This window comes from Ailuropoda melanoleuca, chromosome X (genome assembly GCF_002007445.2).
Source record: "Ailuropoda melanoleuca isolate Jingjing chromosome X, ASM200744v2, whole genome shotgun sequence".
Lineage (NCBI taxonomy): Eukaryota > Metazoa > Chordata > Mammalia > Carnivora > Ursidae > Ailuropoda > Ailuropoda melanoleuca.
The window spans coordinates 111,685,497-111,709,299 of record NC_048238.1 but is presented as its reverse complement, the minus strand read 5'-3'; the positions used below and the strand labels follow the sequence as shown (position 1 = coordinate 111,709,299).

The following is a 23,803-nucleotide window of genomic DNA, read 5'->3' as shown; positions in this document are numbered from 1 at the left end:
TCTATCATGAAAGAGGTTTGGATTTTGTCAAAAGCTTTTCCCCTCAAGAACTTTTGGATCCACGTTCGTAAGGGATATTGGTTTAGTTTTCTCGTGATGTCTTTGTCCTGCTCTGGTATCAAGGCAATGCTCATGGGATGAAGGTAAGGAAAGGCCTCATAGAATGGATTAGGAAGTATTTCCTCCTCTTGTTATTTGAATGAGTTTAGGAAAGACTGGCGTCAATTCTTCTTTAAATGAAGCCATCTGGTCCAGGACTTTTCTTTTGGGAGGTTTTTGATTACTGATTTCCTTGGTCCATTTGGGCTGCTTTCAGAAAATGCCACAGACAGGTGGCTTGTAAACAGCAGAAATTTGTTTCTCGTTTGTTCTGGAAGCTAGAAATCTGAGATCACAGTGACAGCATGGTCGGGTGAGAGCTCTGTTCCTGACTGCAGACTTCTGGCATCCTCATGTGATGGAAGGGGCAAGCAAGCTCACTGGGGCCTCTTTTATAAAGGCACTAATCCCATTCATAGATCCCATCCCAATCACCTCCCAAATGCCCTACCTCCTAATACCATCCTTGGGGGGGGGTCAGGATTTTAATATACGAATTTTAGGGGAACACAAACAACGATTCAATCTCTTTACTCATGATAGGTCTGTTGAGATTTTCTATTCCTTCTTGAATCAGTTTTGGTAGTTTATGTTTCTAGGAATTTGTCCATTCCATCTAAGTTACCTAATTTGTTGGCATACAATTGTTCATAGTATTCTCTTAGGATCCTTATTTTAATGGGGGAATTCAAGCTAATTTTATTAATAATCACATTGTTCATAGCTTACCAATAAAGATATTTTAAGGATGACAATTTAATACCACCCCAGATGTAAACAAAAATACATATTCTCAAAAGAAAGAAAAGGCTTGAGAGAGGGATCAAGATATCAATAATAAAAGATGTACATTCTGTAGGGGCAATAATAAATATTCTCACAGCTTTTCTTTTTCTTTTTTTTTTTTTTGTGATTGCTACACCCAACATGGGGCTCAAACGCATGACGCCAAGAGCAAGAGTCACATGCTCTTCTGAATGAGCCAGCCAGGTGCCCCTCTCACAGCTTTTCTTTATCAGGTATAACAGGGTTGGAGTCTGCAGTGATGTCTTCTCCATTCTCCAACATCTGCATCACTCAGGTGGCTCCACATAGACCAGAGTGCACCCCTAACAGATACTCATCTCCTCTGGGACAGAGCAGCATGTGGACTTCCATCTCCCGTCATTAGGTCCCAATGCCCTAGGAAACATGTCTCAAATTAAGTTTTGTCACCATGAAATATCTGATTAGAAATATAGACATTCCAACTGGATCTCAGGTGAAGCGACAGCAAATTGGAAAGAGATGCAAAGATATTTCAAGAGTCTTGGAAATTCACAAAGTCATTTGAGAAGAAAACACACTTGGGGTGCATGGGTGGCTCAGTTGGTGAGGCATCTGTCTTCAGCTCAGGTCATGATCTCAGGGTCCTGGGATGGAGCCCCCATCGGGCTCCCTGCTCAGTGGGGAGTCTGCTTCTCCCTCTCCCACTGCCCCTCACCCCTGCTTGTGCTTTCTCAAATAAATAAAATCTTTTTTAAAAAAAAGAAGAAAATACACTTCACTCGATTTCAGAAAAAAATCCCAGACTCCTCTTACTCCTGGTCCAGGCATCTATAGTCTCCTAAGACATTTCCTTTGTTGAAAGAGGAACACTGAAGCTTAGGAAGGAACATTTGACAGGGAAAGATTTCAAGTATTTTCCTAGCTTTTCAGTTCCTCTTTTATATAGACTTCAATTAAATGTTAAACAGTAGTCATTCAGAAGCACAGACTGTCATAATTTTTATGTCCCCCACAGTGCCTTGCTAAATATACATTCGTTGACTGCATCTTCAAAATCACAAGTAAAAATTTACTGTTGTAAAATGTAAACTCACTGGTAAAAATTGATCTTTCAAATAGATCATGGAAATATCATTTCATTCCTAAATGCCAAGATAATAGATACTAAAGAATTATGGGCTATTTTTATTTATGTATTTGTTTTTGAGAAAGGAGGGGAGGGGCAGGGGGAGAGAGAGAATCCTAAGTGGGCTCCAGGCTGGATGGGGAGCCAGATGTGGGGCTCCATCTCATGTCCCATGAGATCATGACCTGAGCCGAAACCAAGGGTCAGATGCCCAACTGACTGAGCCAACCAGATGCCCCAAGATTTTATTTTTAAGTAATCTCCATGCTCAACGTGGGGCTCAAACCTACAACCCCAAGACCAAGAGTCTCATGCTCTTCTGACTGAACTGGCCAGGTGACCCAAGAACCAGTTTTAAAGAAGCATTTTTGAACAGCCTTCACTTAAATTCACAGTGGATTCTGATCTTATTCCACCACACTTATTTTAGCAATTCGGATCTACTTGCTCAGATACCCAGGTTATCTGCTTATTACTAGCGAGAACTATAGGACAGCTTGTTTTCTTCTTCAACAAGGACTTCCAACAGATGGAAGAGAAAGAATGAAGAAAAAAAGGAAAAGAAGAAAATGAGAAGAAAGTAAAGCAGGTGGAACCCTGATGATGTGTATTAATAGACATAATATTTACTACACAAGGTACCTGTTATATAAAACGGAGCTCTAGAAATGCAGAGTAACTTTTTAAAAAATGCTAAAAAAAAAAATAAAAAACACCCCTGCTCAGCTCCTTACTATTCAGCTCTTACATGAAAGAATAATTAAGCCACTACATAAAAACATACACACAGGCGAAATGCCATATGGAATAAACTAACAGCAGCTTTGGAAGAGGAGGCACAAAATGAATCTTGGGGAACCGCAGAGACCGTGAGGCAGCCATACCCCCGTCCTGAAAAGGACCGCTACTGAAACCTGTCTCATTTCCTCCGCCCTGTCCATCGTCGTGGAAAAGCACGCAGACTACATCCAGCTCTCAGTAGCTACTCAAACGGAAGCCAAAGCTCTGATGTTATTTTATGGGTGTGGAGGCTGAGGCTCCGGAAGGCCCAGTCGGCAGGCCACCGTCAGACAGGCCCAGGGAGGCCTCCTCGGGTGCCCGGGTGCCTGTGTCCTCTCCCGACGTGCTGCCTGCTGCTCACCCCACCTCACAGAAGCACGAGTGCGAGAACACGGCAGCTCTGTTCAGACTGTTGCTATCCCGTGGCAGGACCCGGTCCTCAGTCAGGGAAGCCAGCTCAGCCCTGTCACCTTTGTAACGCGTCAATGGTCAGCAGGCAACTGAAGGCCTCCTATTCATAATGCAGGCTAGGGCTGCAGACTCATGGCCGTAAAAAACAGGGCTAGGCTACTCACGGGTTATGGGTTGAAACACGTCCCCCCACCCCCAGAAGGAATGTGGACATCCTAAGACCTAGGGCCTCAGAACGTGACTTTATTTGGAGACACGGCCTTTAGAGAGGGGCAGTTATCACGAGGTCACGAGGGTGGGCCCCAATCCAACAGGACCGGGTCCTTACGTCAAGGGCAAAACCGGAAACAGACGCACACAGAGGGAAGGCCACGTGAAGACACAGGGAGAAGGCTGCCATCTACACGCCAAGGAGACAGGCCTGGGGCAGCTCCTTCCCTCGCGGCCCTCAGAAGGGACCGACCCTGCCAACTCCTGGCCCTTGCACTTCCCGCCTCCAGAACAGGGACACAAGACATTTCTGTTGCTTGAGCTGCCCAGCCTGTGGCACTCTGTCACAAGAGCCCTGGCAAATACACCCCAGAAGCATCAAGTCGACGCCCGAGACGATTCCTTGACAGTCGTGCAACGGTGCGTTCTTTTCTCAGCTGCTAGCAGACCACACCTCAGGGCTATGCTAACGTCAGGTCAACTCTGGCGTAACATGGATGTCTACGTATTCAAGTAATACATGCAAATTACAGCCATTCAGAAACCACAGAAATACAAAAGGGAAACTTAATTACCAGCAACCCTACCACCCCCATCCATCCCAACGGTAGCAGGGCGCGCAGAGGCTGCTTTCACTGTTTTCTTGTGGTCACACGTCATACATCATCGTCTACCGGCTTCTTCCCATCAACATGCTAGAGCCCAGACCCGTGTTCAGCCCAGTCTTTGGCAGCCACCGGCGACGGTGCAGCGAGCCCCTCTCCGATGCGAGTCACCATGTTCCATCCTGCGAAACCGGCCCCCACGCGGGGGTGCCAGCTCAGGCCCGTCCCCCTGCACCTTGCTGGCAGGGCGCCGTAAGTCTTCGTTTGTTCCTTGTTTCACATGAGTTTTCGTCTAGTTGGAGTCTGTGTTGTAGTTACTAGCGAGGGAGAAATGCTTTCTTATTGTGCTGCTTTTATTGGTCACCTGGATTTCTCTTAAGCATTGGCCAGCGGGTAACAGAGGGCATACAGTGTTGTATGAGCAACTAGAAATGCTGTTGTATGAGCAACAAATGACACGGGTTTCAGCGGGATGTGCTTCTAGCTGTCTCTGCCTCCCAAACCCAGGGTTGTGAAGGTCAAGGGGCCACAGGTCATTAGGTAGGCAGGCTGCTTCCCTCACAGAAGGGATCCAACCACTTATTCTGGAAGCCCAATCTAAGTCAAGTCAGAAGGGGTGAAAGCAGAATCCCTCACTTCTAAGTGAATGGCCTGGTTTAAAGTCCTTGGTGTCTCGTGTACAGCTGGTCCTACAGGGTGCTGTAAGGAGGTAGGGAGCAAGAGTACCCCAGGAAGGGAAGCTTCAAAAGAGCAATGGTTCCCAGCCAACGCCTGGTCCTGCACGCAGGCCCTGACTCAGCCGGCCCGGGGCCCAGGCACGAACATCTGGAAAAGCTCCCGGCTGCTGCCGCCAGAACCCGAGGAAAGCTCCCCAGGAAGAGAACGCCTGCCTCTTACTACTCCTGGGTCTCATCTCCTTCCTTTCACCTCCCTTTCAGAAGAGGAAGCCCGTCAGAGAAGGGCTCCCACAGGCCTTTGTCCACTTCCCTAATAAAGCACGAAGCCCGTCCCTACACAGCTGGTGGCTGTCAGCCAGGGCACCAATCAGCTGAACAGTTCTGGCCCATCGCAGCCTACAGCCTTCTTTCTCCTGGCGCTGGTGGCCAGGTGGAGACAAGATGTCCTACGGAGCAGCAGTCCCCACGCCTGCAAGGGCCTGACCCCCAACAAACCAGCTTTCCTTACCACAGAGCACCCAGTGCCTCTACAGGGGCCACCATCACCCCAGGGGACAAGCCCCTCCGACGGAGCTGCTGGTCCTGGAGACACCGGTCTTGAACTGAATTTGTTCTAGTCTGTGTGCTCCAGAAGATGGCCCTGTGCTGGGCTGAATGGTGGCCCAAAAGATATAGGCACGTCCTAATGCCCAGAATTTGTGATTATGACCTGAGCTGGAAAAAGAGTCTGTGGATCTAATGAAGATAAGGATCTCAAAAGGAGCTCATCCTGGACGATGCAGGTGGGCCCTAAATCCAGTGACTGGTGTCCTTACAAGCAACAAGAAGAGAAGACACAGTCAGGAAGAGGAAAACACCATGTAACCATGGAGGCAGAGAATGGGGTGACGCATCCAGCCAAGAACACCAAGGGCCACCCCCAGAGGCTGGGAGAGAGGCCTGGGACGGATGCTCCCTCAGTACCCCGCCACCCTGACTTCACAGCCATGAAGGAATGAATTCCTGTTGTTTTAAGCCACCGAGTCGGTCATCTGTTACAGTGGCTGCGGGAAATTCATACATCCCCCCAAAACGAAAAGTGCTCTTGCAGAAAAACTACAGGATCAGGATTGAGGCACAGCACCCGGAAGTGAGGAGTCTGTCTGTGCCTTTAACACCTTCCCAAAGGACAACCATCTGCGTAGACATCTGGCCTCCAGGAACTGGAGAAGTTGCTCCCGCTCCCGCACATGCCGGGCAAGCCATCGGCCCAGACTCTTCAGAATGGGCTGCCAGCCGGGCTGTCTTCAGCGACATCCCATTCCCAACCATGGGAGGACGGAGGAGGGCCAGGGGAGGCCAGGGCATTCTTCCTCCGCTGCCAACGTCCTTTCCTGACAATCGCAGGCTTAATGCCTTTGACTTTGGCATCAAGGAAACATCCAGAATCTTGCAAAACAACAGTAAGGAGCCCTCTACTGTTCATAATCTGCCAGTCGTCACCAAGAGGCTTCCCTTCACAAGGCTGGGTGGGGCATTTGGGGCTGGTGCAGGGAACAGCATCACAAGCTTCTGGAACGTGATGAAACACAGCCACCACCACTCCCGCTGGGCAGGAAAATGCTCGGGGAGGGCAAGAGCATGCTGTGGTGTTAGGAAAAGGAAAGGGAAAGCGTACACGTGGGAAGCGTCTCCCCGTCGAGCCATGAGCCAGTCACAACCATGGTAAACCCAAAGCAGTGAAGGAAAGGTAGAGAAGCGGGGCCACGCAGAGATGACAAACTTCAAGTCCAAAACACACTCGCTCCAAGGCAGAGTAAGAGTCGATCCCACTAATGACCAAAGAGCTCAAACACACTGAGGAACAAAAGACTAACAGCCCAACAGAAAAATGGGCCAAAAAAAATACAAATAAGCCATTAACAGCAAAATCGGAAAGGATCCTTCAAGCTCTGAGAAGATCCTCAGGCTCACTCTGAAGAGAGAACCACAAGCCTGACAGATGGCAAAAGCCCACAGGTTGGACACCCCTCCTGTGGGCAAGGCTCTGAGGAAGCAGGAGCAATATGCCAGCCCCCTCGACCCCGTCTGCAGCCGCTCAGTGGCGCGGCTTCTAAGAATCCGACCCAAAGATACACGTAAGTGATGCACAAGGACGTTCACAGCAGCCTCCTTTGTGACAATAAAAGAGTGGCAACAACCCAAATGTTCCGCACAAGTAGACGGCTTACACCTACTGGCGGCGCAGCCTCCGCACGGATTAGTACACGGCCCCCGAGGGCACTGGCACCGCGATGCGCGGGAGCTCGCATGCGAGGAAAGACTTCTGCCCGCGCTGGCTCGAGCAGTTCTCAGAGAGCCCTGGCCTTGATTCTTGATTTTGCTCGTGGAGGCACAAAGAGAGGGAGCCCCAGAGGCAAGCGGTTCAAACAGACGGAACGAACAAGAAGAGCAGAGCACGAAGCCGAGTGGGTTCCATGTACCCTAACAGGGGCAGACCAGCGGATGGGGGAGCTGAAGCGTAGGTCCTAGAGCTAGCTCGTGGGGCTCACAGAAGTAGCCCATCCTGTCACCTAGCCCGTCAGTCAGGAGTGGGCAGGCGGCAAAGCACAGAGCACGCTGTCCTGTGCCGATCCCCCACAGGCAGCCCCTACTCGATGCACTCCATGACATGTATCTGCAGGGTGTCCATATCAGGAGCCTGATACTGGCACTTGGGGCAACAGAAGTCAGGTGGCTCCTCGGGCGGGCTTCTCCTCTGGCTGGGCAGGGCCAGGTGAAAGGAAGGGTGAGCTGGAGAAAGAGGGCAGGCACAGAAAGTACTGAGACTTGATAGGACTGTCGGGTCGACCATGGGTCACCACCACTAGCTCCTCCCCTCTGCTCCCCCCGCCCCCCCCGCCCTGAGGGGGTACGACACTCTGGAGGGCAGCCCTGGGGAGTTGAGATGGGACTTTCTCTAACACCCTGCCCTCTTCACCCCTCCTCCCACAGCTCACTCACCTGGGGTGGGGGGTAAGGGGGCCTGGGAGACCTCCACATGCCGCTTCCTCAGATCTTCAATCCTTTGAGAAGAGAAACTGTCCAATTAACAAGCACACACAGAGCCAGCAGAAGGACAGGGCAGGAGGACGGGAGAGGGAGAGCCAGCTCACGGTAACCCGACAGCCCCATGTGATTGCTACTGGAGACCCCCGGCACCCACTCCCACTCCTCGTGGGTATGGACTCCGAGGCCCACCTGGCCGACTCCTGACAGCTGGCCTTCAGCCTGCTGTACTCCCTCTGCAGCTGCTCCAGCTGTTCCTGCAGGAACTCCTTCTTCTCAGCCAGCTTCTCCCGGGCCTGCCTCTCGGCCTGGAAGTCCGCCTTGTAGATATCCGCCTGGCAAACAAAGCCAAGAGAGGGGCGCGCCCGCCATCTTTTGGCCATTCATTGGACATTCCATGCTGGGGGACGAGGAAGAGCCAGCTCCTGCCCTCCCAAACCCCATGGCACAGAGAAAGTCACCCCCAAGTGCACTGAGAGATCAAGGACCAGCACAGGGGGCTCAAAGGGCTTCCAAGAAGCCACTGCAAACTGACATCCCAGACACAGCAGGTGCCGGTGCCAGCAGCGGGCCACAGATGAGCACCCTCACCTGAGCCTTTAGCACCGGGACAGTCTCCATCACCATCTTGTGCTGCTCAGCCTCTTCCTTCAGCTTGTCAATCACTTCCTGCTTGGCCACCAGGGCCTCCTCGGCCTGCTGGAGCTGCTGCTTGAGATCCTCCAGCTGCATTCCCTAGAAATGGGCAAGGGGGACTGAGGGAGCCCAAGCTAGCCCAGGGCAGGGGCCAGGCCGCCACCAGGCCAGTTGCTGCACCAGGTGAGAAGAACCAAAAGCGATGAAAGACAGGCCCCGCTGGCCACTGCCGGAGTGACGCTGACCGCAAGATGTCAACATGGCAGGGCACAGGAAAGGCAGAGGGTAGAGGGGACCTCTGAGGTCATGTGGCACACCTTCCCACCCAAGCCAACACTCCCTTCCCAGATTCCCCAGCCAGACAGCCCGCCTCCAACCCTTCAAGGGACAGGGCCATACTCCCTCCTGAGGCCATCCCCTCCACACTGAGCTGGTCTCCCGCACTAACACTCCACCCTTACAAGTCTCCTCTGGGTACACTCATGTCTGACAGCATCCTTCTTAAAATGTGAACACTAGAAGATGCACGGAGCATAGGCCTGATGAGAACAAACCAGAAAAAGGCTCCCAGCCACCTTCAACAGTGTGATAGAAGCATTCTGGGCCTTACCTTGGCTCTGAGAAATCTGAGCCAGGAGCCGAGCTGGCAGGAGGGACTGGCCATGGAGACAGGCGTGTTCCCAGGCCACAGAGAGAGCATCCAGAGGCCCAGCCCAGTCGACTGCAGGCCGCAAGCAGCACAGCCCAGGGATCCCGGTCTCCGCACATTGTGCCCTGAGCTGTCACACTGCGACCTTGACGAAGCTCTAGGACAAGTCAAGTATCCCTCCCCAAATCCAATTCTGTCAAGTCTTCAGATAAGAACTCGAGCTCCAATAGTCCTAAATTTGGGGAAGTAGGCCCCATACTCTTCTGTTTCTAGGCCGCAAGGAGAGGAACCAAGGCAAAGTCAGCCCTAGACAGTCCCAGGGCCATGCCCACCGTACTCACTCGGTTTCGCTCACTGCTCACCACGCTGCTCTTGATGTGGCTGTCATACTCCTGGAAGAGCTGGTGATAGGCCACCTGCAGCTGGGCCAGCTTCCGCCTAAGGAGAAGGAGCCTTTGCTGGAGAAACTACCTTGTCCTGCTCCAGCCACACTGTTTCTGCTTGCAACCCCACCCCCTTCAGGAGTGGTCTGTGGTCAGGTCCACAGACCAGAAAGGGGCTTCCTGGGGGCATTTGTGCCTTAGAGGCCATCAGCTCCGAGGCAGGCTTCACAACATGCTTAGCATCCTTTTTCTGAAGGCAAACATTTTTAAAAATAAAAAATGTCTGTAGTAAGGTGGAACCGTCCTGTGCTCTTCAAAAAAAGTCAACTTCATGAAAAACAAAGAGACAGGAGAACTGTTCTCAAGTAAAGGAGACTCAAAGGCATGCCAACGAAAGCAACGCAGGGTCCGGGACCGGACAACACGTGGGCTGGAGAGCACACACTATCGCATCAAAGATGGGCCATCTCGGTGTCATAATGGTAAGGGAGAGTCCGCGGAAGGGCTCCCTGACGGACAGCAGGCCGCTGCCAGCTCTCCGGTCTCTGCCCCTCCTGCGGGCGCAAAGCCACTCACTTCTCCTCCGAGGCAGCCTGGCGCTCCATGCGCAGGGCCGCCTCCACGCTCTGGCTCTGCATGCGCAGCTGGTCCACCTGCACGCTGTGCTGCTGCTGCAGCGCCTCCCGCTCGCTCTCCAGCTGCCGGGCCTGCTCGCTGGCAGCCCGGGCCCTGGCACGGGGGAAGGCGGAGGTCACGGTGGGGTCCCCAGCAGAAGCGGGGTCGCCGGGGTGCTCGCGGGATGCCCGCTCGATGGCTGAAGGGAGGCGAAGTCAGGGGAGGGGGCGCTAGAAGCTCGAGAAGCTCTGCGGTCTGTGGGGAGAGCACGGGTACGGGAGGGGCTCCGAACGTCCCGCCAACCCAGAGCCAATTCAGTGTGAGAAAGGAGGAGGCTGTCGGGTGTCAGGGCGGAAGCACTGTTACCAGACATGGGACAACCACAGAGAGCCACCTTGAGGGCACCCTTTCCCTCCCAGTCTGCATTCTAGAAGTGGCAAGAAGGCAGCTGACCCATTTCAACAGCTCACACCTAGAAAAGGAGCCTCCCACCCACCAGGCTGGCTGACAGCCATGGCTGCCACAGCTCGCCTCTGCCCACCTGGAGCCCCCACAGCCCCCAGGCTCTGAGCCCTGCTCTCCTATCTCCCCACAGCTCCCCAGGTCTCCAGTCCCAGGCTCCAGCCAGGTCATCCTGCTGGCCCAAGGCCCTCCGTGGTCTCCACTGCAGAGGTGATGCAGGCTGCTTCTGGGGGGTGGGGGCTGCTGGGGATGGTCACTGCTCTCGCTGTTTCTCCACACCTGTCCAAATACACTGAGCACATTTCCATCTGTGATCTGACGTCGTCATCAGCAGATGGGGCTGCTGCCTGCCCGGGGCCCTGGAACAAGGGGGAGTGCCGTTCCAACAGGACAGGCCCAAGGCTCAGGGGGCCTCCATGTGTATGAAGTGGGAAGCTCTTTGAATGGCCACACTGAATGCCCTCAGAGGCAAGCAAGACTTTTGTGTCCAAGCTCTTTGGCTCAGCATTTATGTGGCCGACCACAAGGGGGAGGCTCACAAAAGGACGCTGCCCAAGAGCCCAAAGATGCCGATGTAAACGTCCATGTAGGGTCTCGAACGGACCAAAGTGGCCTCCAGGGGTTTCTTTCATGTACACACAAAAAAGGCAGAAAAGATACCGAACAGTCCTAAAAATGATGCATGTGATTTAGGAAGCTGGAGGCACAGAAGAGTACACAGGGGAAAACAGGAGAATGCGGCGAGCCCATCGCAAAAGCGATGCCTTTCCTCACACTCCGTTTTCTAGACGGAAGCGCGTCCACATGGTCTCTCGTATCTCTGACGACGGAGAACTCCTGCCTGCTCCCCTCCTCCTCCCCTCCTGCAGGCAGGCAGCCGTGGTGCCGCCCAACGCCCCCTCACCACCTACCACACCGGGAGGGCTGCACCCACTGTCGGGGGGGGGGCTCGCCTTTCTCCCTGGAGGGCAGCACCCCGGCGGCACGGGAGCCCAGGAGACATCTGTGTCCTCTGACCCAAGCATCCCACTTACGGGAACCCCACTTTGCAGAAAAGAGCCTGTCCAGCCACTAGCTTCAGCAGACCACTTGCGAACTTGGCCCCTGGATGGCACTTGGGCAGCAGGCTGGCACGAGTCCCCTACGCCAACATGACGGGTTCCCGACTGAGGGCGGTCCCTGTGCCGGACTGCTGGCACAACGGGGCGCTTCATGCAGAGCACCCGCTTTCCTCTGGGAGGCAGGAAACCCTTCCCTGTGACCGCCACAGCCAAGCTCTCACAGAGGAAGCCGCCGGAGGCTGCTAAGGTGCCTCACTCTTCTCAGGTACCCGAATGGCAGCCCCCGGGGGGCTTTCCCTTCCCGCTCACCTGCCCTCCAAAGCCTGCCGCTCCTTGGTGGCAGCCTCCAAACGACTCTGGCTCTCTTGGAGCTCCCCCAGCAAGGATGTCACCTGGGCTTTCACGGAGGCCTTGTCCTCAGCCATCTGCTGCAAGAAAAAAAGCCACTTCCTGTCAGTGATGCTGCCCCAGGACAGAGGGCAGGGACTAAGACATGTCACCGGAGGGCTTCTCTCCTGCCTCCGGCACCACTACTCACCTCACCGCTCACTTCCAGAAGCTTCAGCAAGGCAACTGTCCCATGACCCCACTTTCCCAAACCCCTCCTCATCCCTGCAGACACAGGGGCACAGAGTTGCCTCGAGTCTCATGAGGTGGACAAGCAGACTGTAAGGACTGAGGCCAGCAGGACGCAGTGCCAAGGGAGGTCAGACCTAAAGACAGTGTCAAAATACGTGCTCCCCTCCACAAGCCGAGGCCACCAGAAGGAGAGATGAAATGGACTGCCACTTTCCAGAAGGCCTCTCTACCAGTGACAAAACTCAAGAGTTGTCTGAACTTCCTGATGCCCGGTCTCCCTTATCCAACTGTCCAGACCAGGTCCCCTGCGACGTTAGGCCGCTAAAGCCCAGAGTCAGCACCTCAGTCCTCCACAGCTGGACCCCCCACAGCAACTGCCACTCCTGTCCTCCACGCCCCTGCCCTGGCCTCCTGTGCCCACGCACACACCACGCCCGCCACTCCTTCCCTTCGCCTCTGCATCTCCACACGCGGGTCTGGTCTCCAGGCCTGCCATACCCCTGCAGGCCAGCAGCTTCCAGATTCACACGTGCAAGACAGACTCTTCTCAGGAGCGCCGGCTTAGCTATCCAGCTACCTGCCCCACACCCCCACATCACCTATGCCTGTCGGCGGACCCCATGGGCTAGCGCCCACGCTGGTCAGAAGCCCTCGCCGGGGCTGCAATGACTTCCACCTGGGCTCCTCCTCCACTCCTGCACCCGTGGGAGTTTCCTGGGTCCTCTACAAGGAATCACAAAGTGGGGAGCTTAAGACAACAGTAATGTACTGCCTCCCAGTTCTGGAGACCAGCAGTCTGACAGCAAGGTGTGGGCAGGGTGAGCGCCTTCTGAGGAGCCTGAGGGGAAATCTGCGCCAGCAGGCCTTGGCATCCTCAGCCCGTAGATGCATCACCCCAACCTCTGCCTCCATCATCACATGGCCGTCTTCCCTGGACGTCTTTGTGTCCTTTTCTCTTCTGATAAGGACAGCAATCATTGGATTTAGACACATCCTAATCCAGTATGACCACATCTTAACTTCATGACTCCTGCAAAGACCGTTTCCAAATAAGATCATGTTCTGACGTACAGGGTTTAGGATGTGGACATTTCTCTTGGGAAGACACAGTTCAACCTCATAATACCCCCCCATACTCTACAGTCAACAGGAAACCAGATAATGTCTCACACTAGCACAGCAGCCCCCACGGTCCCTGTGACACTTGGGTCAAAGCCCCAATCCTTGCACTGGCCCTACTAAGCCCACATAGCCAGGCCCTACCATGACTCTCCCCTCCCACCCCTCAGCCACTGCCACGCATCTCCAGCCATGTTTGCCTCTTTGGTGCTCCCTGAAAATGACAGGCATGTTCCTGGGTCAGGACAGGTTCCCCCCCCACTCTGCACACGCTTTCCCCCCCCACTCTAAAACATGCTTTCCCCAGATATCTCATGTGGCTCAGCCCCTCACTGTGTTCTGGACCTTCCTAGAATGCACCTCAGCGAAGGTCTCCCCACTGACAGTGCAAATACCCCCGCCACACCTGACAGCCCCCAAAAGCCAGCTCCACCCACAGCCCTACTTCTTTTTTTTTTAAAGATTTTTTTTTTATTCGACAGAGATAGAGACAGCCAGCGAGAGAGGGAACACAAGCAGGGGGAGTGGGAGAGGAAGAAGCAGGCTCATAGCGGAAGAGCCTGACGTGGGGCTCGATCCCAGAACGCCGGGATCACGCCCTGAGCCGAAGGCAGACGCTCAACCGCTGTGCCACCCAGGCGCCCCCACAGCCCTACTTCTTGTCAGCTGGTGGCAAATCCATCTTCCAGCTACCAGGACAAAAACCTTGGAGTTCCTCTTGACTCCTCGATGTGTCTCACGGCTCACATCTAACAACATCAGGAAATTCTGCTAAAATATCTTGATGGCACAATGTATTGTGTCTATTCGATGACACTGAAAAATCTGATGGCACTAAACAATTAATGTTAACTATTTTAAGTGTAATAGCAGTATTGTGGTTAGGTCTTTTTTTAAGCCCTTTCTTAGAGATGCACACTGAAATATTTACAGACGAAATCCTACAGTGTCTAGAATTTGTTTCAAATTAACAGGGAAACTCCTAGGTACATACCCGATAACAAAAACACACACCCACACACAAACATTCATAGCAGCATTACTGGGCACCTGGCTGGCTCAGTCGGAAAGGTATGTGAATCTTGATCACGGGGTCATGAGTTCGAGCCCCACACTGGGTGTAGAGATTACTTAAATAAATAAAACTTAAAAAAAAAAAAAACCACCTAGTAGCATCACTCAAAACAACTGAAGAGTGGAAATGACCCAAATGTCCATCAACTGATGAACAGATAAGCGAAACGTGCTATCTCCATACACCAGACTATCAGGCAGCCATAAAAGGAAACGACGTGCCCACACACACTACAATATGCATGAACCTCAAGATATTTATGCTGAGTGAGAGAAACCAGATGTGAGGGGCACAGAGTGTATGATTCCATTTGTACGAAATGTCCAGAACAGGCAAACCCACAGACAGAAAGCAGACTGGAGAGTGCCGGGGCTGAGGGAGAGGCTGCAGAGTGACAGCCAATGTCAGATGAGGTTTCTTTTGGGGGGGGGGGATGAAAATGTTTTGGAACCAGAGAGTGGTAATGGTTATACAAGTCTATGAATATACTAAAAAGCCACGGATTCTGTACTTTAAAAGGGTGAATCTTACAGTGTGTGAATTTTATCTCCATAAAGCTGTTAAAAAACTCCAACCTATGGTTCTACTGGCTTCTCCAGTGATGGGCACTTGAGTTGTGCCCAGGTTTTGGTGCCAGTCAATGAAGAAGAGCTTCTCTTGGATGCGTGCCTGGGGTGAGCCTGCTGAGCTGGGTACAACCTGAATTTACACCTTGAAGAGAAAATGCTGAATAGTTTTTCAAAGTAGTGGCTCCAATATCCACTTCTGTCGGACTTGTCAGCTGCAAAACAGCACTGCCCTGCTGTGAAACCAGCATCCCACCACGTGAGCCGGGGCAAACAGAAAGGAGCTCCTGGGGCATGGACAGATGCTCTGAAGGCATTTAGCAAAGAGCACTGAGTCCACCTGTTCAAGATTGAGATAGGTTGAATGGCGGCCCCCAAAAGATATGCCCACATCCTAACCCCCAGTACCTGTGGATGGGACCTAATCTGGAGACAGGGGCTTTGCAGATGCAATCAAGTCATGATCGAGTCATGCTAGAAGAGGTGGGGGTGGGAGATCCAGGGACTGTGGAGAACTACAAGTGAAGTCAGCACAAAATGACTCTGACTCTATCCAAACCCCTGCACTCAGCAACCCGACCAAACTTGAACATGGCTTCTAGCAGCCAAGGGCTGCGATCCTGGGAGACCCAGCCACCCACTGGCACGCCTACCTAGGAAAGGTCAATGCTGCCAAATTTGACCGTTTCAGCCAACCCCAGACAGAAGCGCCCGCCTCCCTTCCTTAGAGCATTTGCTAACAGGGCTCCCAATTGTGAACCCTTCCTCTGTCCCTTTGAAATGTCTATGTACCTCCTATACCCAGGAAAGTCTATCTCAAGGACCTGGAAACCATGCCTTTGAACAGGAATCCTCATGAAGGAGAGGGCCTCAGAATCCCAGTCCCTGTGCAGGAGAGAGCCCCGACTTCCATAACTGCCAGCTCGCCTCCCGCGTTTACACTGACTGACCCTTTGTGAGTTTCCACTTGAGCCCCTGCTCACGACTCACTCTCCCTCCTCCTCCTCCTCCTCCTTCACTCTGGAAAGTTCCAGGCACCTCCGCTCAGCTCTTTCCCTGCTGTCACTAACTACCAAATAAGACCTCTTCTCGCCACCTGACCTGACGTCCAGCTGTACTTCTCTTCAACACTGGCATCCTTCTAAGAGGAGGAGGAGAGACATACAGACACACACAGAGGTGATGTGACGATGGAGAGGGACATGGAGTGATTTATCTACAAGCCAAAGGAGGCCAAGAACTGAAGGCACAAACCGAGGCTGGGAAAGCAGCCCAGAACAGGTTCTCCCTCAGAGCCTCCAGAACGCACCAACCTTGCCCGTATCTTGCTCTTGGACTTCTGGCATCTAGAACTGGGAGACAATACGTTTCTCTTTCTTCAAGCCACCCAGTTTGTGGTCCTGTTATGGCTGCCCCAGGAACCTGGCACACTCTTCCCTGAGGGACCTGGCAGGTAGTCTGGGCTAACAATGTGATCCCTCTCAGCTTCACGTCTGCAAAGCTGCCCTGGTGGCAGGGCCCCGTACAGGCTGTCACACAAGGCTGCGGGAGAAACAGCACTGCCGCACACCTCCCCTGGCAAGGGACCTGGAAGCTCACGCCTGGTCTCTCCTGGACCCGGCCCTGTGCTCCTTTTGTCCTTGCTGATTCCGACCTGTGTGCTTCCACTGTAAAGAAGCATAACAACCGTAACCAGGAGCCCTTACACGGCTCTTCCGAGTTCTGCGAGCCCTCTTAGTGAAGCATCAAGTCTGAGGGTGCTCTCGGGGACCCCTGACCACAGGTCCCCTCTGGGAACACTGGCATCCCTAAGGTTTTCAGAATGCAGGTGACAGGTGTCACAGGTGGCCAGAGCCCCTGGCCCCCCAGCTCCTCGGAAAGGACCTGCCCCACCCCTCTGGCTACCTGCTGGCATCTCTTCAGATGTTCCACCTCCTGCAGGGCCTGCTCCCTCTGCCTCCTCAGGTCCAGTTTCTCCAGGCTCAGTCTTTCTACCAGTTTCCTGGCTTCTTGGAATTTCTGCATGAGGAACTCCTTCTCCTTCCTCTGGCTGCCTTGGAAACGCTGCAGCTCCTCACAGCGCTCCCGAAGCATCTGGTTGCTCTGCCGGATGGCATCTGGTGGCAGAGGAGACAGCAGAGAGGTGAGACTTGGCAGGCGGCCTGCCGGCCCCTCCCCGGGCCCATCATGGCACAGAGATGGCTTTGAAACACTTCCTCTTATTTTGCGTAACACTTTCAAAATTATTTACGCTACTGATAAAGCCCCTAAATTTCTCCGAAGAGATACCAAACACATCAGCTTCGCTTAAAACTATGTGCCAAGTGCCACTTTCTCTATAAGCACCTCGGACTCATTTGTATTCTGGCCCCGAATCAAAGCCGAGCCTGCCTGCCCGGGGGTACTCTGTCATTACCTTCAGAATCAGGAAACCCTAAACTACCTGCACACTCCGGGAAGGCCACCAGGGCAAAGTGCACTGTGGCACGGCTGGCGGCAGCCTGGGACAGCCAGAAGGCTTCGAGTGACCCAGTGAGTGGCCTCTCTGAGCCTCCCCATCCTCATCTGCCTGTTCAACGGGGATAAATACAGCCACGTCACAGGGTGAGAGCACAGTGAGCGGTCACAAAACAGCCAGTCCCCCCTCACCAGGCTGAAGGATGAGTGTGCGCCAAGGCCAGGCAGTCAGAAGGCTGAGGAAAGGAGAGCCCCACACCCAGGGACACCCCAGGCAGAAGAATATGGAGGGGTGACAAAACTGCTCGGTGAGACACAAACGTTCTCGCAAATACAGAACTCTGTAAGATCGCAACAGGCAGTAGCTTCGGGTCACTCTCTGGTCAAAATCCTGATGACGGAGCATTCTTTTACTAGAACCACGTGGCTTCTGAGCCCAGCTCCATAGACACGTTCTGCACTCTACTGTCCCCATGTGACTCCTCCCCTGCAGGGGAGTGAAGCTGAGTGTGGCCCTTATACCGGGCCCTCTTGCCTCACGCACACCTCCCTCACCCACCTCCTCCCTCTACCTGTTGCAATCCTGCCCAGCCCCCCACCTAAGCCTCAACTCATTTATTTTTTTTAAGATTTTATTTATTTATTTGACAGAGGGAGACAGCGAGAGAGGGAACACCAGCAGGGGTAGAGGGAGACGGAGAAGGAGGCTTCCTGCTGAGCAGGGAGCCCAATGCAGGGCTCGATCCCAGCACCCTGGGATCATGACCTGAGCCAAAGGCAGACACTTAATGAGCCATCAAATACCCCTAAGCCTCAAGTCATATGCAACTTCCTTTTCTATTGAGATAAAATTCACATCACATCAAACTCATCATTTTAACTATTTTAAAGTACAGTCATTCAGTGCTTTCTATGTATTCACAAAGCTATGCACCCATCACCTCTAGCTAGTTCCAGAACATTTCCGTCACCCACCCCAAAAAACCTGACACCGCTCCCAGTCACTTCCCCATCACTCCCGGCCTCTGGCATCCACTCATCTGCTTCTCTCTCTGGATCCCCCTCTCCTGGACATGTCGCACAAATGCACTCCCACCCTACACACATACAACTTCTTCCATGATGTTCCCCCCACAAATACTCCAAGCAAAGTCTATGTCCTCTCCCCTGCGCCCTCCTCCTTAGGCACAATCCTGAGCGTCGTTGGCGGCAGACACCTTCAAGTGCCCTGGGAGTTTGACCCAGGGTCTGACATACAGCAGCCATTTGACAGAGATGTGCAGAGCCAACACTGTGAGGAGCCAACACGCCGCACGACTGCAGCTCAGGCAGTGGAGGTGGTGGGCATGCAGCTTCAAGGCCTCCACCTGCCACTAAAGCCTGAGCTCCCTGGGCGGGCAGCTGGTGATGCCGTGATCCCTCTACAGCCAGCCTGCCACACTCTTGCCCCCAAGTCCCTCTTGCCAGAGCACCCTCCTGGGGATCAGCAGAGGCCACACACATAGTTGTGGAAGGTGAGCTGTCTCCCCAGCCCCAACCTGGCTGCCAGCTCTGTGTGACCCCATCAAAGCAAGACATTCGACAACATTAGCGACATTGCTGGTTGTCATAACTGCAAGAGTGGGTAGAGGCCAGGGCTGCTCAACACCAAGCAGTGGCAGGACAACCCCTAGATGTCTAAGCATGATTACGAGGGGGGGGGCGGGGAGACGACGGGGCGCTGTCACACGCAGGGTGGGCGTAAATGTGCCCTACCCAAGGGCAGCGAGCCGCCCGAGGGGCATGGTGCAGGCCACTGGGAGCTGAAGAAGCTGACCCCCCCCCCCAAACAAGTGAGGACATGGCAGGTGAGTGGGTGGAGGTCGTGGTGAAGACAGAAATGGGATGGTCCTGGGAGCCACCGCCTGGCCCGCACCACCGCCCGCACCACCGGCACCAGAAACTGCCCCCCCCACCTCTTTCCCAAAGCGGCCCTTCCCCTACAGGTCCTTCCCAGGGCAGGCCACGCCCCCTCCCAGGAGCCGCAGGGCCTGCTCCCACAGTAGCCACGCCCAGGATAGCCTGGCGCTTAAGGACGGATCAGGATGGAGACAGAAAAGCCCCACCACAGTTGGCCCGACGACGTGGGACAACTCAGAACGGTCACTCCAGCTCCAGAGCTCCCTGTAGGGTCGGACGGCACTGCTGTCCAGCTTCTCCCTGTGCCCCCCCCTTCTTCCCTGTCCTCCCCTTCTCTTCCCTTCCCCAGTGTTGGTCCTGAGAGCTCTCTAAATAAACTTCCTGCACGTCAATCTATACCTCAGACTCCATGTCTAGGGAACCCAACCTGAAATAAAAAGGGAGGGTGGCTGAGTTTGAATCACTGGCTGGCTCTCAGGTGCACCCCCACTCCAGACCCAGTAAAAACAGAGGCAAAGATAAGTGGAAGAAGTCTCCCCCACCAACAGGGCTAGGACCTCTGACGTTTTACTCTGCACCCCTGCTGCCCTCCTCACCTCGGAGCTCTTGATTCTCCTCCAGACAGCGCTGGAAGGTCTCAGGAGTGCCCTGCTCAGAAGGTAGGTGGAGCATAGCTGGCTTCCCCAGAGAAGACTCTTCACCCAGCACGTCCTGGTCCCCTGCCGGGCCGCCACTGGGCTGCACCATCTCACACAGCTGACTCTTCCAGGGGGGCCTGCTCATCCAACAAATCAGGGTCTGGAGGAGAAAGGCAGCACAGGTGTCCCATGAGACCCTCGCAGAATTCTCTTACCTTGCAGGACAAGAAGTGTAGTCAGGGCAGGGGTTCCGGAGCCACGCTTTAAGCAGAGTGCTGAGCAATTTATCAAGTGTAACAGGAAGTTAAAACAGGCTTTTCAACCTATTAGGTGGCATATCCTCTCATTCCAAAAGGAGTTGCAGGCCCATACGTGGGGTCAGAAAGGCCATGGTTCAGCACTTGTTATAAACTCTGCTTAGGACCTATCTCCAGGCTGTAAACTGAAGTTAAGAATTTCACAAGAGAGGGGGAAATTACAGAGAGGATTATTTTTGGAGGGAGGTGTCAGTGTGCAGGAGTGAAGGTGCTGGCCCCTCACGTAGTGTGTTGAATGATGACCCCAGCAAGATATGTCCACATCCTGACCCCCATAACCCATGAATGTGACCTTATATGGAAAAAGGGTTTTTTTACAGGTGTAAGTAAGTGAAGGATCTTGAGATGAGATCATCCTGGATTAGAATGGCCTTAAATCCAATGACAATTGTCCCTATAAGAGACAGACACGGAGAAGGCCACGTGATGACAGAGACTAGAATGACATGGCCACAAGCCAAGGAAGGCCTGAAGCCACCAGCAGCTGGAAGAGGCAGGAAGGAGCCTCCCTTAAAGCCTGAGAGGGAGCATGCCCCTGAAGACACCTTGATTCCAGACTTCTGGCCTCCAGAACTGGGGGAGGATAAAGGTCTATTGCCTTAGCCACTTGGCTGGTGGTCATCTGTCACAGCAGCTCTAGGAAATTAATCCACCTAGTAAGAGGGGCTTCAAGGACACCACTCAGACCCTGATGAGCGTTCACTAGAACTGAGGACCTGAAGGGGATATCTAGTATCTGACATGTGCTGAGGAATCTGAAAGTGGGAGGTGGGCTTGCAGCCTAAGACAGCACGGCAGAGAGACAGGCAGAGCTGTTTGCGTTCTCTTATGAACTACAGAAGTCGGCCATGTGGGACAGCACTAGTCTGAAGCCCTTTTAAATTCTGCCCAAGAAGACTGACTACCTGGAGGAGGAGGCCGATCCCAACAGAAGTTTGCAGGAGCAGGCCTGAGCTGAGAGGACAGCTTTAATGCTGAATAAACTGTTACTGCTCCACCGGAAGCCCCCACGAACCCATCAGCAGCACCTGATGAGCCACTGATCCTTCCCTGAGCTTCCAGAAAAGCCCACTCTCCTGGTTCTCTTTCCACCTCACTGGCTGCTCCAGCTCAGGCCCTTTCACTGGATCCTCCTCACCAACCCACCCCATCACGTCGTGGTGCCCCAGGGCTCTGTTCTGGGGTCTCTTCTCTACCTCCAGTCACTCCAGTACAGAGTTCATGCAGCCTCACAGCTTTACCCCTCATCCTCATGCCAACAACGCCCCAAATTAGACCTCTTTCCCGAACTCCAGACACATAGCAAACTCCACATCTCCACATGGATATCAGGTAGTGCTCTCAAAACTAAGCTTAAAATTGCACTCCTGGGGCGCCTGGGTGGCACAGCGGTTAAGCGTCTGCCTTCGGCTCAGGGCGTGATCCTGGCGTTATGGGATCGAGCCCCACATCAGGCTCCTCCGCTATGAGCCTGCTTCTTCCTCTCCCACTCCCCCTGCTTGTGTTCCCTCTCTCGCTGGCTGTCTCTACCTCTGTTGAATAAATAAATAAAATCTTTAAAAAAAATTGCACTCCTGACAGCCCCCAAAAGCCAGCTCCACCCACAGCCCTCCTTCTTGTCAGCTGATGTCCAGCTACCAGGACAAAAATCTTGGAGTCCTTCTTGACCTCTCTCTATGTCTCACAGCTCACATCTAATGCATCAGGAAATCCTGTCGTAATGTATCCCAGAATCTATTTGATGACACTAAGCAATTAATGTTAACTCTTTTAAGTGTGATAGTGGTGTTGTGGTTCTTAATCCTTTCTTAGAGATGCATGCTGAAATATTTACAGGTGAAATGATACAGTGTCAGGAATTTGTTTCAAAATAACGCGGGAAACTCCTAGGTATCTATCTGAGAGAAACAAAAACACATGTGCACACACAGAGGCTCATAGCAGCATTATTCACACCAGCCAAAGTGTGGAAATGATCCAAATGTCCATCAACTGATGAGTAAACAAAAGCTAGTACGTTCACATGCCACAAGATGGATGAGTCTTGCAAACATTATGCTAAAAGAAAAAAACAACTCACAAAAGACCACATACTGTATGATTCCATTTATATGAAATGTCCAGAAGAGGCAAATCCATAGAGACAGAAAGGCTGGTGGATGCTTAACAGCTGGGAGGGATGGGGTAATGGCATGATAGCTAAGGAGGCAAGTGGTTTTTTGGAGTCATGAAAACGTTCTGGAATGAGATAGTGGTGATGGCTGCACAACTCTGAATATACTAAAAACCAATGACCTGTACACTTTAAATGGGTGAATTGTATGGTATGAAAATTGTATCACAATAAAGCTGTTATTGAAAATAATAAAGGAAGAGGACTGCCAGGAGCATAAATTAAACAAAATCAGCCATGAGTTGACAACTGTCAAAGCTGGGCAGTAAGGACATGGGATTTACTATACTGTTTTTTCTACTTTTGTACGTCTTTGAAATTTTTCATAATAAAACGCTCAAAGCACCACTCATCTGGATTACTGCAATAACCTCGTACCCTTGTCCCCTAGAGTTTGTTCTTCCCACAGGGGTCAGATCACCCTGAAAGGTAATTCCGATCATATCCGTCCTCTACACTGTTCCCTACCACAGTTCCTCATTGCCCTGCGTGTAAAAGCCAAAGGCCCTAAAACGGCCTGCAAAGCCCTGAACTACCTGGCGCCTCATTGCTTCCTCTCCAAGTATTCTCCCCTCACTCACTCTGCTCCAGCTATAATGGCCTCCTCGCTGCTCCTCGAACAGTGTCAGGATGGCTCATCCATCCTCGAGTCACAGAAACGGTTTGAGGTCGGGTAGATATTAATCGTTTTTGCAGAGCGAGTAAACTGAGGCAAATGAAGATACGTAGCTGCCAAACCATATTTGGGGCCTTTTTAAAGAATTTAACAACCTCCAATGCAGTCAACTTTGATGAACAGAAAATGTCTCCGAACATAGAGTCATCCACGAAGCAGGGGTGTGGTCAGACTCCGCGGCGGCGGCGGAGAGGGAGAGGCGGAAACTCCCGCTCGCCACCAAGGTAACCCGCCTCCTGCATCGGGCCTCCTTGGCCGGTACTCTATAAGCAGGCGGCAGAAATGGGCCACGGCCCAACGGGAGGGGGAAGCCTGGACGTCCGGGGGAGTCTCGGAGGCGGCGGAACGCCCACCAATAGTACCCTGTCTTCGGGAAGAGGACCACACCTGTCAGCAGAGTCGGTCCGACGTGAGAAAGGCAGGAACGGCGAGCCGCGAGCACTCCTCGGGGCCTGGCGCTCCGAGAAAGTTCGGGTTCTGCGGTCACCCTTCCCTTCTCCCGCTGCCGAAACTCACACTTCCGGCTTCCGCTGTAGTAGCTGTAGGATCCGGAAGTAAAACACCCAAGCCCCGCCCCACCTTGGAGCTGGCCGAGGTGTGCTAGAGGCTGTTCCGGAGGGCAACCCGAGTCGGCTAGCTTTGGCAGGCCCACAGGACGTTCCTAGTGATAATGCAGCACCTGCTACTTTTCGGGGTGTCGAGACTCACCCTCCCCCTCGTCTCTCGGGTGTTGGGTTGCCCCGCACCCGCCAGGGGAGGAGCTAATAAGGAACCCCCTCGGCTGCAGGAGGCCCC

At 53.2% G+C, this 23,803-nt stretch overlaps 2 protein-coding genes across 4 annotated transcripts in view; one reads left to right on the top strand and one right to left on the bottom strand.

Annotated features, from left to right (window-relative positions):
- The window catches only part of LOC117797392 (EKC/KEOPS complex subunit LAGE3-like), a 100,359-nt gene that overhangs the window by 31,699 nt on the left and 44,857 nt on the right, over positions 1–23,803 (top strand). The gene's annotated exons all lie outside the window — the stretch shown is intronic.
- On the bottom strand, positions 2,880–23,695 carry IKBKG (inhibitor of nuclear factor kappa B kinase regulatory subunit gamma). 3 transcript variants are annotated; one of them, XM_019810379.2, is made up of 10 exons: positions 23,396–23,695; positions 19,801–20,002; positions 16,754–16,965; positions 11,819–11,934; positions 9,948–10,100; positions 9,330–9,426; positions 8,295–8,438; positions 7,896–8,038; positions 7,659–7,720; positions 2,880–7,448 (listed from the first exon to the last, which is right to left on the bottom strand). In XM_019810379.2, exons 2-10 carry the CDS (start codon positions 19,985–19,987, stop codon positions 7,306–7,308), a joined length of 1,257 nt encoding a protein of 418 aa, XP_019665938.1. In that variant the 5' UTR covers positions 19,988–20,002; positions 23,396–23,695; the 3' UTR covers positions 2,880–7,305. The 3 variants fall into 3 exon arrangements, with proteins under 3 accessions (XP_019665938.1, XP_002929730.1, XP_019665937.1); XM_002929684.4 differs by having other exon boundaries at positions 11,819–11,937; positions 23,396–23,682; XM_019810378.2 differs by lacking the exon at positions 23,396–23,695 and adding an exon at positions 22,914–23,368 and having other exon boundaries at positions 11,819–11,937.

Bases quoted from the DNA above. Each gene is read 5' to 3' on its own strand.
- IKBKG (XM_002929684.4), bottom strand. From the start codon at position 19,987: ATGAGCAGGCCCCCCTGGAAGAGTCAGCTGTGTGAGATGGTGCAGCCC. The intron at 11,938-16,753 runs GTAGCCAGAGGG...TTTTTCTTGCAG, and splicing joins ATCTGAAGAGATGCCAGCAG to CAGATGGCTGAGGACAAGGC. The intron at 8,039-8,294 runs GTGAGGGTGCTC...TTTGTTTGCCAG, and splicing joins TCCCGGTGCTAAAGGCTCAG to GCGGATATCTACAAGGCGGA.